The following is a 15,555-nucleotide window of genomic DNA, read 5'->3' as shown; positions in this document are numbered from 1 at the left end:
TGATTTTCTTTTAGCAAGCTCTTAGCTTCAGAATAAAAGCTTCATCTTCACCAAGGCATATTACTGCAGCACACTGAACTCATCTTTGCTGGATTTGTTTAAAATAAGCTTCTAGAACAGCTATGCCCTATATATGCCAACTCAGATCGTCATCTGATTATCTTTGAATACTTTTCATCCTAACACTTTTTAATCAGGCAGAAGCGCCTCATTCTTCCCCAGGTTTTTTTACATAAATAAAATGCAGACTATAACCTAAAGAATTTAGATAGCATGCTAATAAAGAATAATTGAAGACACTTGTTCCAAATTGTTCAGTATTGATCCCTACTCCTCTGTGCATGTAAGACTACATTCTTTTTCTTGAGTTCAGCAGGTTGAAAGCCTGAGAAGAGTGAGTACCTTTGTCTTTAACCAGAGCTTGTCTTGTAAGATTGTGGTTCACACAGCATAAAACAGTGCTTCAGTTCTTTAAAAAGCTTTTAATGTACATGTGTATTTTGAAAGTTTAGATGCTGAGAAGAGGAAGTCAAAAGAGGTAATACACCCATCTTTCCTTTATAAAAAGGAGAGCAGAGTTACCTCACCTTACTGCAACACGAATGCCATGAAACAAAATCAGTTTTATTAGCAAAGAAACACTAAAGACTGAGGAGTGCTTCAGGTGTTATGAAGTCCAAGAGGACACTCTGATGCACTTCTATGGAACAGTGGCAGCACTCCTTCGCTTCAGAGAAGACGAGAATGATATCTGTATTAATTTTTAAGCAACATGGAAATGCTTACCTTTGATCAGATGCGTTTATGATTAATAGCATACCTCCCAGCTAGAAACTGTAAAAGTATACTTTGCACATTTACAGAAAACAAAAACGGACAATCTGTATTCAACTCTGAAGAATCGTGCCAACTTGAAAGATAGAAAGAACAGTTAAGCAGACAACCAGAGCTTTTCGTTCAATTAAAAAAGCCCACAACTTTACACCATATTTTTAAAATTATTATGTGGAAGGCTGAGCCTATCAGCACCATTTCAAACAAAATTACTGTGCAAGAGAGACAAGGCACATACATGTACGCAAGAGAATCTTGTTCTCATCTTTAGGAGATCAGATAAACTCCCAGGTATTAAAACCAGAACCTATAAGAATGTAAGTGCCACTAGAGGTGGTGGTGAATTAATCAAAGGCCAAATAAGATAGGAACAAAGACTCACGACAAATTGTATTACTTAAAATTCTGAAGTGTTCATAGTCTTATGCTACAAAAAACCTTAACTTTGGATAACAAATCACATGCTTGAGTGCCACAAGAAGTGTCAGATGAGCATCACAGTCCTAAGCTTCTAAGGGTACAGGGATAAATTATTTCCATGGCAGATTGCTCGTCCATGCCAGTCTAGCAGGCTCAGATTTGGTAACAGTTATCTGTAAATTAAAGATGAAGAGTTGAGTTTGACCTCTATGTTTCAGTTTCCTCTCACCTGGAGAATCCAAACCTGCATGTTTCCAGGAAACATTGAATGGCATTTTAAAGATATGCAGATAAGCATCACATGTCAAAGAATTCCAAATACTGGACTCAGTTTCTGCCTTTGGAGTGATTGTCCTTATCCCCAGAGCATCTTCCCAAGTGCCTACGATTTCCTGATGTTTAAGAGCATGCAGAAGAGAAAACAGACTTAACTGTTTGCCACTGTGCTGACAAAGACCAGCTATATCTATGGGACAACAATAAACGAAAGCAGTTATTCAAACACTCTCAGTGCAGCAAGGCTCTAACTAGGACTAGCCCCACTGTTTAGTCTGACAATCAGAGGACAGTGCCCCCTCTATACTCAGGAAAGATAACAAGTCCAAAAAGAGCACGTGGATGTGAGATTCTCCCACCTCAGAGCCGCTCACTTGCTAAAATTAATCCAGCTCACCTCAAAGCAGCCATTCTCTGTCCACAAAAACCTGCTCTCCAGAAAGATTATGATTTGGTGATGTGAAAAGAAAAGCAAAGAAACTGATCTAGTGCAACTGACCCAAGAATTCACTGCTGATTTTGAGATGAGCTTTTCTGTCTACTAACAAAAAGGCATCTGACAGGAATTGAGACATAACAGATGCATGATTTCCCTTTGCACACACAGTAACAAGGTGTATGTATGAACAGGCTGACCAGATGATATTTCAGCTTTAATTACTGAGACACACTGTTGCCCACACTAGGATGCGCATATAGGCAACGATTTAAAGGAGAAGTAAAAAAGAAACTTTCAAACTAAAGGAGGTTAAGCAATACAGTAATATTAACCTACACTCTATACTCTCCATTCATTTAGCAGATTTAGTCATAAATACCACAAGTGTCTGTAGTCCACATACTTCAACAGAACATTTTCTTTCTTATTGCTTATTTTATGTTCCCTATGTTTGACACAGCCAAGGACAAATTGGACACAAGAGGGAAGAAAAAAATATATGTTTTTTTTTTCTTGGAAGTAGCACATTAAGATCAGAGGCGAGAGAACATTTGAATAAAAGGACAACAATGGAGACAAAGAAAAGACCAAGGAAAGTGTTAAGCATACCATAAGGAGAAGGCCAAATGCACTGCAGGGGAAGTCCACCAACAGAAAGACAAACAACGCAACATAACAAGTTTCCAAGCTGAAGTTTCAGGCTTGCCGTTTTCTGTAGTTCCTACCAATGCACTAAACACGGGGGCAAGAAGAGGAAGTACCATGTGAAATCATTTCACTTAAGTAAAGGAGAGGGGAGGAGAAGGATTCCTAGCTGACCCCATCCCAGTCAGCCCGTTTGGCTCTTCCTACTGCACAGGATGTCTATTAAGCCACCGAACCAGAGGTACCCATTGCAGAAAGCCAGACAGTGTGCATACAGAAATACAGCAACAGCACTACTGACTGACTTTTCTAATCAGACCCTGGACCACCTATCTAAAGCAATTTTATTGGTATTTGATTTCTGTCATAATAAGAGAAAAATGAAAAGATTTTTATTCCCTTTAAAAAAAACTGCTCCCCTTCACAAGCCCATTAAAAATAAGGGCTTTAGACTTCCCTTCTGCACAGAAATTTTCTGAATGATCAAAGCTTTCTGAGTAGGGCAATAACCTGTAACTCACCAGCCAAATTAAAGTGGAGGAAAAAAGACACCATTTTATTTCAGGTAGGGGGTTTTAAACGAATCTACAGAAATGGAGTAATATTAAATCGAGAATAAAGGGAAATAAAGACAGCCCCCTCTTCCACCTGAAAACAAAGCAATCCCACAACAGCATCTTCCACTAATACACAATAAAAAGGGTATCAGAAATAAAATAAGAAGGAATTTAAGTATCAAACTAAAATACTATGGATTTGTTTTTTAGTTTATAAATCAACTTCAAAGCCTAATTATTTTCTAAATAGAGGGATTACACGAGTTTCACAGCTATTTTATCAAGCAGCTTAATGTTAGCTGGCAGGTTTAAGATTGCTATCAAGGTTCAAAGTATGGAATTAAATATTCCTGTACTACCAACACCATTCACATTAGATATTCTCTTTTTATTCTTTTCAAAACACACTCAAATCTACACACCAGTGTGCCAGTCGGATGCAGATTTCTCTAGCCAAAGAACGGAACACCAGCTTCCACAGATTTTTTTTTAAGTGTCTGGCTTTTCCTCCCTGAGGTATTTATGCGGTTCCCTATTAAACATGGAAACAAAACTAAATCCTTTCAACAATGTAACACTACGCACTGGACCATCTTTGGTACAGGAAATGGATTCTGAAGAGCTCTCCAGTAATGTGGAAGTCAATGATTTAAAGAGTGAACAGCAGTATCTACTGACCTCAGCTGAGACTGTGGACCCATTGTAAAACACCCTATAGATATATCTGAAATAAAAAAGTCAATGTCTGCCCTAGAGAATATACAGTTTAAACAGCAAGTCAAACAAAGGAAGTACTATCAGTCATATCTGCAGATGGGAAAAAGAGGCACAAAGAGCTTTAAATGACTCTGTGCAAGGTTATAAAGGATGTCTGTGGCAGAGCCAGGAACTGAGCCCGGAAGCTCTCAATCCTAGCCCAATGCCTTTAGATACTGAGACAATTCTTCCTTTTGCTTATCCTCCCTCTCTTAATTACTTATCTCTGAGAGGAAACACATTAACACCAGGAGAGACAGTCTATTTTCCTTTTATATCTATAATCTCCATTAATTTTTCTCTAGCTTAACATAAGATATACAAGTGTTACATAGAAGTAATTAAAATTGTACAAGCAATTATAAATGTAAAAGCAGAATGTAGTGTTTCAACAAGTGTGAGAAGAAACAAAAGCATGCATACATGATTTAGAGAAACTTCCCAAAATGTTTTCTAATGATCACTCCGGAATATGAATAGGTGTCTACCTCCACATTCTCAAATTAAGGCATTTCACATGTCAAAGTTGCACCTCGACACTCTACTTTTATAGGATGGAATACATGCAGGAATGCAGAATTAAAACTACACAGACAACAACAAGATACACTTTTTTCTTTTTTTAAATAAAGGGGAAGGCAGATTTTGTACAAATTCATACAAACACAATCAAAATCAGGTATCATCAAGTAATGATTCTCCAGCTTACCATCACAAATGCCAACTATGAAACTCACTGCATTAGCCACTGTCTCTTGCATATTTCTGCAACCACTTTTTTCCCCAAGTGGCATAAGTTTATAATCTGATCTATTATAACAATGTGAGCCTCTTCTAAGAGTACCTGACCAGCAGATGTTTACTGATATGACATTTCTGTCTATTGTTTTATTCTGCTAACTCCTGTTCAGAGAGGATTTTAACATCTGTTCTAATCTACACCTGCTGCTATGCGTGGCAATCCCCATATTTATTTTCAATCCTTTAATAAAGTTATTGATCTGCGAATGCAGATTTTGTGTCCCATTGTTGCTTTCCAATCATTAGAAAGTCTCTGATCTAAGAAGTTTCCTTTGATAACTAATTTCTGCCAGGATCTTAGTAGGCCAGCGAGTGCTGTGACTCCAACAGCAGCACTTGTTTCAGCTCCCATCAGGTTTTTGAATCCTGCTAAATAGTCAAACTGTGTGAGCTGCCACCCTGAGCTCCCTTCTTCGGGGTGGTTAGGATAGAAGAAAACCGATTGCTAACATCATGCATTAAGTCCAACAGAGAGAGAAGCCTGACCTGCTTAAGTCCTCACAGACAAGAAGGTGGCCCGTTGTCCCTACTGGCCCAAGTTGTGTGCAAAGTTCAAATACCATGGCTGGGGGAAAAGAACCTGGCTCCATTTATTTTCCTTTTTGGCATTAAGGCTGTTTCAGCAGTTCCCAGGCAAGCCTACTGGATCACAAATGACTGCTGCTAAGGCTGTATGGATGTGGGAATTTAAATTTTTACTGTTGCTTTCCTGTGTTACACAAGCATGAGAATGGACATGTGGGTTTACACTACAATGCAACACAGCTGAGTATTAGCAGAAGCTCACAAAACAACCTCCTGTTTGTGGGTTTTAGTTTCCACCTCAGTTTAAAAGTTTTTTTCAAATATCTCAGATGTTAGTGGTTCTCAACAGAAAAATGAAGTTTTAGGAATGCCCAGAGCAAGAAATTATTGCTGCAGTTAGCCCACTTCAACACCTGAATGAGCACCTTCTAATAGCCTGTAATGCTCCTTTACCCTCTCAAGACGACTTCACCACAAGTGGTATTGCCAGAGGTCTCTATCAGCTTTCCAGAATAAAAACAAGAAAAAATGGAAAAGCTTTAGGACTTTCCCATTGACTGCACTGTAACATTCCTTGATAAAATTTCCCTCTGACATAGAGTATAATACAGTTAAATTACACCATCAATACTTACTCAGCATAAGCATCAACTCTATCAGGCATGGCCAACTTCTGAGCTATTCATGCTTTTCTTTTCAAAGGGAGATCATTTGAATCCTTCATTTCTCTCTTCCTGCCTACACTTGGTCCAGAGAACAGCTGAAAACATTATTAAAAAATATGTTCGACAGCGATGAGATTTCAGACTATCTAGACAACTCTGCTTTAGGTTCTGCTGAGAAGACAGCCCTAACTTCGGAAACTTAGACTATAAAGAAACTAGTAGGAGAACCAGTGTGTCTTAGGTACATACAAATTCAAGGGAAGTTAAATGTGTATCACCTTAAATCTATCCTCTAGCAGAAAAATTAGAACAGCTCTCCAACATCTATCAACTTATGCACACAGCTACGTTTAAGATTCCTGCAATAAGCATACCCTTGTAAAACTATGATAAGGAACTTAAGATAATACCTGGTTGACATACTTCGTGAAAATGACAAGATGAATAACATAAGCAAAAATTTGGAAGTACCCTAAAATTTTCATATGCTCTTTTGAAGGAAACAAAGCTCATGTGATCATGCAGTCCCTCAACAAGCTGCTCCTGATGACCAGTCCCAAGCAGATCTGACAGCTGACTGTGGTTCTTAAAGCTCTTCCAAACTATCAACCTAGCTGAAGGTTTTCACTTACCAGTAACAAAAAAAAAACACCACCAGAAAGCATTAAATTAGCATCCATACCAGAGAGGAAGCTGCAGCATGAGTGTAACTATTATTTGCTCTCCCAGGCAAGCTGGCTGCTCAGAACAGAAGTGCTGGGCAGTCAGCAGAGTTTTCCATCAGGTACAGCAGTATGCTGCCTTTGTCCAACCAGTACCCGAGGAGAGGTACAGAAGGCTTTATGCATCAAAACAGCAGGGAATAGAAAGAGGTTAAGAACTTGTAAGGAGAAATTGCAGTTGTTACACTGGTGAAAGATTACAGAGGTTATAGAAAGAAGCAGGGTTATTGCAGTGGGGGAGATACAAGGCACAGGATTTGTTAATCCCCACCACCCACCCAGCTTCATTAGTTTTAAGACTCAAGGAACCATTAGTTTGTTTATTGCCACGTGTCACCACATACATAATACAGAGAATGCAATATACATAGTGCTGTGCAATAACAGGGCTGGCAGCTCCATAGTCATTGATACAGTTCAGGAAATCACGCTGCACTACATGCTGTATTAACCTTTTCTGAAAATTATGGCATCTTCTGAAAGGGCATTTATGAGCTTACTTGATGAGTATTACTTCAGGGTATAAGCAGAATGTTTATGACTTAACAGCCTTCATCCATGTTCACTTCATTTAACTTAACAGCAACTTTCATTTACTAGTTCCCCTTCAGCAAAATTAGTTTAGGAAATCTGACTCTGCCACTCATCTAGAAACAGATTTTCCTCTTCAATTCCCAGAGAGAAACTGTATTTGCAATCATCTTTATATTATAGTTAGCAAAACAAATAGGGCATTCATTCACTTCAACGCTGTCCATAAAATTGGCATTTTGCTTTCTGGACTTTTTTTTTTAAAAACACTTTTCATATAGAAAAAGGAAAAGCTCTTATCATGTCCCACTTCTTATCCCTCAGAGTCGGCTCGTGTTCTTAAAAGTACTGCCTTCCTAGTAAAGCAAGTTCTGGACAAAGTGGACAAAAGATGAGAAGATCATCTTTCCCTGTCTCCCAAAGGAAAGAAGACACAAGAATGCCTGTGAAACCCCAGAAACAAAGATGTATTCAAGCCTCACTGTAAAATGTTGAAATCTATCACTAATACACACCAAGTATAAGTTAATTGCATAAGGAATGCACATGGTCACAATTTTAATGACACACGGTACAGAATAACTAATAAATTGAAGCAACATTCCATATGTTATCACTTTCTACTCTGCGCAACATCTGGAAATGCAAATGTTGCACAACAGGATATTATAGAACACTTAAAAAAAGAGAGAGAATATTCCACATTCGAGTTATTTTCTCTAATAAGGCTTTGAGAAACTCTGAAGCACAGCCATTCACAGATACAGTACACTGCCACACCAGAAACCTTTTTTGGAGGAGAGGTCTCTGAAAACACAGAGACCTTTACAAAGGTCAATAAGAAAATATATAAACAAGTTAGATGGGTATTTTGTTTTAAGTTGAAGAGCTTTGGCAAATGCAAGGTATCATGGTAAACACCTTCAGGTTCTGGAGAAGACCAGACTGGTTTTGATACTGCTGAAGCTTCTTTGCAGTATTTTTTTAAGGTTTATCTTCCAAAAGAACAAAAACAAAAAAAAAAAATCAACACAACACACACAAAAAACACCACACATCACCATCTCTCCTCCCTTACCAATTAATCTATATACAGAACTAAACTCATTAACAGGTAGTGGCATGATAATTATTATTTTTATATTCTAAAGTAAAGAACCTAATGAGAGTCTCTACCAAGCAGAGAAAACAATACAATCTAATGGAAGAACACCTGTATTTTAAATCCTCATGCAAACTTAAGAGGTGTATTTAAGATGTTTTAAAGATATTCCAATCGTGTAAGTACCACTGAGGGCAAATCGGTGTAAGGCTTCCTTCACTGAGTAAACTAGTAACCTAAATCATTCAGCTATGTTTTAAAATAAAGACTAGTCCTGCCAAATACGTGTTTAAGCCCTCTCCTTGGAACTCCTTAAGTCATTTCTTAAAAATAAAATCAACTTCACAAGAAGGAAACCACCTAAACCGTTTAGAAACTCCACTTCAAACACAGAAACTCTGAATATGCAGCCATCACAAAGTGGGCAGCAAGACCTTTCAGAGAAGCTGTTCTGCCCTGTCATTAAATAAAACAAAGCAAGGTCAGTCATCTCATAAAATTATATTTCCCAATACAGGCTCTAGAATGGATAATCACAAATGAGGCTACTAAGTCTTGATTACAAGGTATGACAGAGTCTACAGGTTGCACAGATCCTAAAAAGCAACAGTACAGACAGAAGGCAATGTCTTCCCATCACAGTACATAGATTTTCCAAATCACTTAGAAAAGATACTTTGAGGAAAAACTGACTAAAGAAGAGGTGAGGACAGAGTACAAATAACTTACTAAATGACAGTAATTCAAAGATTTATTTTTAAAGGAAGAGAAGTAAAAACGTAACCCCTTAGAAGCCAATGGCAAAACCTTTATGGACTTCAACAACAAGAACATAACTTCCCTGCTCATGCTTAACATACGTTGTATCTAACTCAAAGGAAATTTACTGATAGTCGGAATCACCGAAAGCGCAACAGCCAAAATAAAGTCTCTAGAGTTGACAAACTAGGAACAATTTCAAGTGTTCTTCACAGGATGTTTATCCTTAACAATTACTTAAGCTTTCCACATAAATTACCTTGTTCTATTTGACTTCCTTTTAATAAGACAGTTAAGGTATTGAGATGTTTTTCTTCTCCTTAACAACTGAGAGTTTTAATAAGGTAGTATTATTACAGGTATTTACATAACAGTAAACCAATAATGGTAAGAACGCTGATGTGTTTTGCTAGAAATCCACAACAATTCTCAAAAATACTTTGTTTTGCTGTATTTACTATCTGACTGCCCTTATCCTGAAGCAGAGGCCATCAACTGTTTTGAAATGGGGCAGGAAAAGATACGATTGCAACAAAATACCATCAGCACATCGTACTTACCCTAACAGGAGGGCTCCGTGCTTGCACCCTTTGCTGCTGTCCACCTTGCGAGCTCTGCAGGTCCTTTGATCCGCAATTAGCTATAGTGTTGATGGGGACCCTTAAAGCATTTGCGCTACCAGTCCCACCACCAGCACCGGGTTTTCGAGGCCTCTGTTTGATGCCATCCAGTAGTCTAACCAGCAAAATATTACTGGGAAGTTCATCAACACTGCAGTCCACTAAAGTCCTGCACTCCGGGCATCGAAGCTCATTTCGAGAGCTCACAATGCCCAGCAAACAGCGTTTACAAAACGTGTGCTGGCAAGGCAAGACTTTCGCAGAAGCATCAAGGCGTTCTAAGCAAACAGGACACTCCAACAGATCCAGCAAAGCTGATTCATCCATTTTCTTTGTATTACTTAACCAAAAAACAAATCTTTGCAGAATTTGTGTGTTTTGAGCACTCCAAGGATATCATGTTACATCCATTCCTCTTCTGACTGTACTCTGAAATTTTTTGAAGGAAAAAGGCATTAATAAGCTGGAAAAAGAGCCAGCAAAACTATTTTATATGAAGATGCTCATACAAAGAGCAAAATAAACGATCTCTAGACTAATTCAGTAGATATTTTCAATAAATGAAAGAAACTTCAGAATAACAATAAATAATAATAGTGATCAACATCTATTTAGTTAAAATATTATAACAATGCTAACAGCTGTTTTTAAATTCAAGTCCCCATAAATTTTAATCTTGAGTGATTCTGTTTTCTCAAGTTATTCCAGAATCAAGAGCTATCCCCAGTACAGCATTACAATAAAGCTTACTTTTCATAGCTCTTGCTTAATACACCTGTATCTCTGAACATTTATGTGAGATTAGCTTTTTTCACAAGACGACGGCAAAGGTAACTAGAACTGGGCCCAAAACAACAGAGTGCACCCAACAGGGCACAGCATGGGGAATTACATTTATGCCAAGACTAAGCCAATTTCTACCATTTCTGTGAAAAGTAATAGCAGCACGTTACACCCATCGGTCTTGAAAACAGCCTCTCTAGCTTCCAGGGTTTTAAGCTTACCACAGGCACTGACGAGAGGACTCATTACAGTGCCGCCTTTAAGAAGCGCTTCAAAAACTATCGCCAAGTGATTTACAGCAGGAAGTGCTACTGCCATATCGCTAGGACAACACGAGTGCTGCGTACGCAGCCACAGGGGCAGGGGCAAGCCTTCAGCCAGCTTAAGTGTATGCAGCGAGGGGCTGCAGAAAAGGAGGGAAAAAAATCCCACCACCAAAAAGTCCCGTCCCCCCCGAAAAAAATAATGTCATTCTGCTGGAAGTCACGCCAGGCTGCCCCACAGGGCAGAAAACGCCCTGCTGGGCTCGGCAGTCCCCACCGCTACGCGCCCGCGTACCCGGCGCGGGAAGGCAGCCCCGGCGCGGCCGCTGCCCCAGCGCTTCCCGCGGCGGCTCGGCGAGGACCCGGCCGGCAGCGCAGCCCCGTCCCCCCCGGGGGGCTGCCGAGACCAGGCTCCGCGCGAAGTTGCGCGCCTCCGCCCAGCCCCCGCCGCCGGCCTACGGGAGCGGCTCCGCTCGGCTCCCCGGGCGCCAGACGCGTGTCGCGGCGCCCGTCCCCGCACCTACCTGCGCTCGGGCTCCGCGCCCATACCGGCTCCCTTATTTATATTTCTCTACTCCCCCCGCTTTTAAAAGCGCCTTGCAGGCAGGCAGACCCCGCGGCAGGCGGTACGCACCCTCCGCGGGCCCTCCAGGGAGTGGGGGGCAGCGCGGACGGCACCCCCCGAGGCGCATCCCGGCGGGGCGGGGGGAAGGAGGCGGGCGGGGGGCAGGCCCGGGGCGCAGGGCTGTCACCCCGCCCCGCGGCGCCGAGGGGAAGGGGGCGGTCGGGCCTGCGGCCCCTCCGCCCCGCCGAGCCGCCCCTCAGGGGAGGCGGGAGGGTCCCCAGGGAGGCCGAGCACCGCCCCCCTCCCTGTCCCTCACCCGGCTCTCACCGTGCGGCGCCGCAGCGGGCCGGAGGGGCTGCGCCGCCCCCGCTTTGTTCCCGTGAGGAGCCGCCGCCGGCCCCACCGGTGCCTCTCCCGCCGCGGCAGCGCCGAGGCTCCCGTCCCCTCCCAGCCGCGCAGGGCTGACGCGAGGGGCGGCACCGCCCCGCCCGGCACCGCCCCGCCGAGGGGGCCGCGAGAAGGGCGGCCCACGCCCCCGCCCCAGCCCCAGCCCCGGCCCGGCCCGGCCCGGGCCGCCTCCCCTCCGCGGCAGCGCCTCCCCTCACGGGAGGGGGCGGGGCGCGGGGCCGGGCCCTGGCGGCCGCCCGCCCCCCCCCCCCCCCCGCCAGGTGCCGTGGGGTCAGGGCTGAGGCGGCGGTGGCTTCCCGGGACGGGGAATCCGTCGCCGCCGCGGCGGGGGGAGGCGCTCCCCGCCCGGTTTGTGAGGTGGGGGGGCCCAGGCAGGCACCTGGGGCTGCCGCCGACAGTGTGAGAGCGCCGGTGGAGACAGCGGGCGGGTGGTGGGAGAGCCCCCCCGCGCTCTGTGGTGGTAAATCGGGTCGGCGGGAGCGCCGGCCCGCGGCTGCCAGGCCCCGCGGAAGGGGGAGCTGGTGCCCAGAGCCTGCGGCCGCCCGGCCGCGAAGACGCTCTTCAGGCGGAACGGGCTCGTGTGGGGGGCGAGGGGGCCTCCCCCGGCGGGGCAGCAAGGCCTGACCCCGGCTCTGCGGCCTCTGCTCCCGGCGCCAAGGGGCGAGGCCGGGACGAGGGGGGGTCGCGGCGCCTCCTGGCTCTGGGCGGGGGTCGGGCGCCGTGGTGGTGGGTGAGGGCAGGGCGGGAAAGGGAGGGGAGGGAAGCAGGTAGGCGGGCGCCTTCTCACGTCAAGCGCTGCCCTCGGGTGCAGCAGTGCTCGCTCAGGCCATTGCAGACCACTCTATGATCAGGTCGAATGCAGCGAAAAGCATTAATTTCGGGTGTGCGTGACTCCCTCGGGGTGACACAAAGTTAGTTGTTAGTGTTGCTCAATTAAATAACCGAGTGAGGTCAGAAACTGCCCCAAATTGGTGTGTGTCTCTTGACGACACATGCACCTGTGTTCAGGAAATAAAGTGCTTGCATCAGGGGCATTTTGTATGAAATACTTCTGTACAAGACTGTGGGAATGAAGGAGGAAGTAAACCCGAAGGTACATAGTAATTATCACAAAAGAAAACGGCAAAAAGGAATTTAAAAAACCCGCACTTTTTAAATCAGATGAGGCACCTTATCTATGGATGGTGAAAAAATCTAGAGAAATGCATAAGGTCCAGTTAATCATCTTGTCAGCTGCAACTCAAAAAGGACAGCTTCCTACTTGTGTGTAGTTTTGAGCTATTTCAAGTTTGTTGTCATTCTGAATTTTGTGTGCGTATAAAAAGCTGCACTTTTTTTTTATGGGTTGAGTATGTTTGTGTAAATTGATAGCATGACAGGCTTTTCTGTCTTGCTTTCTGGGTTTGTTAGCTTCGTTGTTTCCCATGGTAATAATATTCTGTAATTATTAGGATTTCCAAATAAGTGCTCACGCTGAATACATCTCTATTTTTTAAATTTTTTTTATTAATAGTAGTAGTAGAAATATTGGAAGTGCTAAATAGCTACAGTTTGTTAAGAAACAAGGCTTCCTCCCCCATGAATTCTGGAGTTTAGGAAAACTGATACAGATGGGGTTCTGGTCTGTGTCTGTGCTTTCCAGGGAGTATCATAACATAAATAGAAGAGAAGGGTATAAACATCTGATATGTAAGAATACTCCCATGTCTTGCAGTATTCCTCTATCTTGCCGTGTCAGCGCTGCTGCTACAGAAAGAAGGGTAATCAGTACATTTAAAATGGGGACTTGTTGAATCTAAACAAAAGTTCATCTCTCAATTGGATTTCCCTTTTGGCCCTAGCTTTTCCAAAAGATCTCATCAAGGTTGCATGGTAATAATTGCCTTTCCAGTACAATTTTGTAAGCAACACAGTTATTGTTGTCTAAACTTAGTTTGCTGCCTAAGGAATGTAAAATATCTATTAAAACAGTAGAAGAATTTACAATACAGATGGTGAACCAGGGAAGCAAGATGAAAGTTCAGGCAAGCAGGATAAAAAGATTAGCCCTTAATCAGGGCTGGTCTTTGATAATGTTTTATGTAAAGTCTGTAAAATACTAAATATATTGTGGTATACTAGCAAAAGCAGTAAACATTCTGAAGAGTATCAGATAAATACGTTACTTCCTGAGCAGCAGCAGTAGTTAATTTTCAAACGAATACAACCTCTAAAAAACTGCGGGTGTGCGTGCTGATGTACGCCACTGCCCTCTTACGGATCAAGGGTTTGGCTCAGAGTGGCTGGAATAGTCTGACGCCAGGACTACAAGGAACAGAATTGCTGTTACCTTGAAGCATTTATTCATTCTCACTTCCAGCCACAAGCAGGCAACTGTATACTTTGCATGTTTTTACATGAGGAGTCCTCCCTTCTTGAAACCCTTCCATGCTTATGTACAGTTCATTAGTTCCTTGCACAACTTCTGCTAAGTAACTGGTGCAAAGGAGAGATTGCACAGGGCCGAGAACCATTAAAAACACAGATTTGAAGGAAGAGGCCCTCCAGTTACTCTAATCTCTGGATTTCTATTAATATAATGACTATTAGTATTTGTTTGTATTTGTGAAAACATTTTACACGTTTTTGACGTAATAAATTCTACTTCTGAAGTTGGTTTTCAGGCACAAACTACTTGTTTTTCTCCAGCATGTGCTGTTTCTCTTCATCTGGAAGCCATTGGTAAAGGAAGAAGCAAAGGGTGATAGGCAGCAAAAGACAAAATGTCAGTAGCAGTACTGGTAACACCTCGTTTCTTTCTTTTTTTCTGTGTTCTGTGTCAAGGATGCTTAGTGCAGTAAACCCACTATGTCTTTTGTGCTGCTCCTCCTGTTTTGCTGATACCTTCTTCTTCTGTGAGCCAACCAGCCAAGGCCTCCTCCCATGTCTTCAGCCCTCTCTGCCAAAGCAATCATTCATTCTGTTCCTCCCTAAACCCTACTGCAATAATTCCTGGTTTTATCACATTTCACAGAATCACAGAATCATCTAGGTTGGAAAAGACCTTGAAGATCATCCAGTCCAACAATTAACCTAACACTGACAGTTCCCAACTACACCATGTCCCTAAGCGCTACGTTGACCCAACTCTTAAACACCTCCAGGGATGGGGACTCCACCACTGCCCTGGGCAGCCCATTCCAATGCCTAACAACCCGTTCTGTAAAGAAATACTTCCTAATATCCAGTCTAAACCTTCCTTGGTGCAACTTGAGGCCATTCTCTCTTCTCTTATCACTTACTACTTGGTTAAAGAGACTCATCCCCAGCTCTCTGCAACCTCCTTTCAGGTAGTTGTAGAGGGAGATGAGGTCTCCCCTCAGCCTCCTCTTCTCCAGACTAAACAACCCCACTTCCCTCAGCCGCTCCTCGTACGACATGTGCTCCAGACCCTTCACCAGCTTCGTTGCCCTTCTCTGGACACGCTCGAGTAATTCAATGTCCTTTTTGTAGTGAGGGGCCCAAAACTCAACACAGTAATCAAGGTGCGGCCTTAACCAGTGCCGAGTACAGGGGTAAGATCACTTCCCTGTCCCTGCTGGCCACGCTATTTCTGATACAAGCCAGGATGCCATTGGCCTTCTTGGCCACCTGGGCACACTGCTGGCTCATGTTCAGCCGGCTGTCAACCATCACCCCCAGGTCCCTCTCTGACTGGCAGCTCTCCAGCCACTCCTCCCCAAGCCTGTAGCGCTGCTGGGGGTTGTTGTGGCCCAAGTGCAGCACCCGGCATTTGGCCTTATTGAAGCTCATACCGTTGGCCTTAGCCCATCGCTCCAGCCTGTCCAGGTCTCTCTGCAGAGCCTCCCTACCCTCGAGCAGATCAACACTCCCACCCAACTTGG

At 43.5% G+C, this 15,555-nt stretch overlaps 1 protein-coding gene across 2 annotated transcripts in view; it reads right to left on the bottom strand.

The window, feature by feature from the left end:
* SH3RF1 (SH3 domain containing ring finger 1) overlaps positions 1-11,705 on the bottom strand; it is an 89,593-nt gene extending 77,888 nt beyond the window's left edge. For both annotated transcript variants that reach the window (XM_074822848.1, XM_074822849.1), the window contains exons 1-2: positions 11,591-11,705; positions 9,593-10,081 (exon numbers count right to left, since the gene is read on the bottom strand). In XM_074822848.1, the coding sequence (XP_074678949.1) occupies positions 9,593-9,979 (387 nt within the window). In that variant the 5' untranslated portion in view covers positions 9,980-10,081; positions 11,591-11,705. The remainder of the gene's footprint in view (positions 1-9,592; positions 10,082-11,590) is intronic.
* Positions 11,706-15,555: the final 3,850 nt, after the last annotated feature.

This window comes from Strix aluco, chromosome 4, assembly GCF_031877795.1.
Source record: "Strix aluco isolate bStrAlu1 chromosome 4, bStrAlu1.hap1, whole genome shotgun sequence".
NCBI lineage: Eukaryota > Metazoa > Chordata > Aves > Strigiformes > Strigidae > Strix > Strix aluco.
Note: the sequence above shows the minus strand (reverse complement) of the source record. Positions and strands in the feature narration are given on the sequence as shown.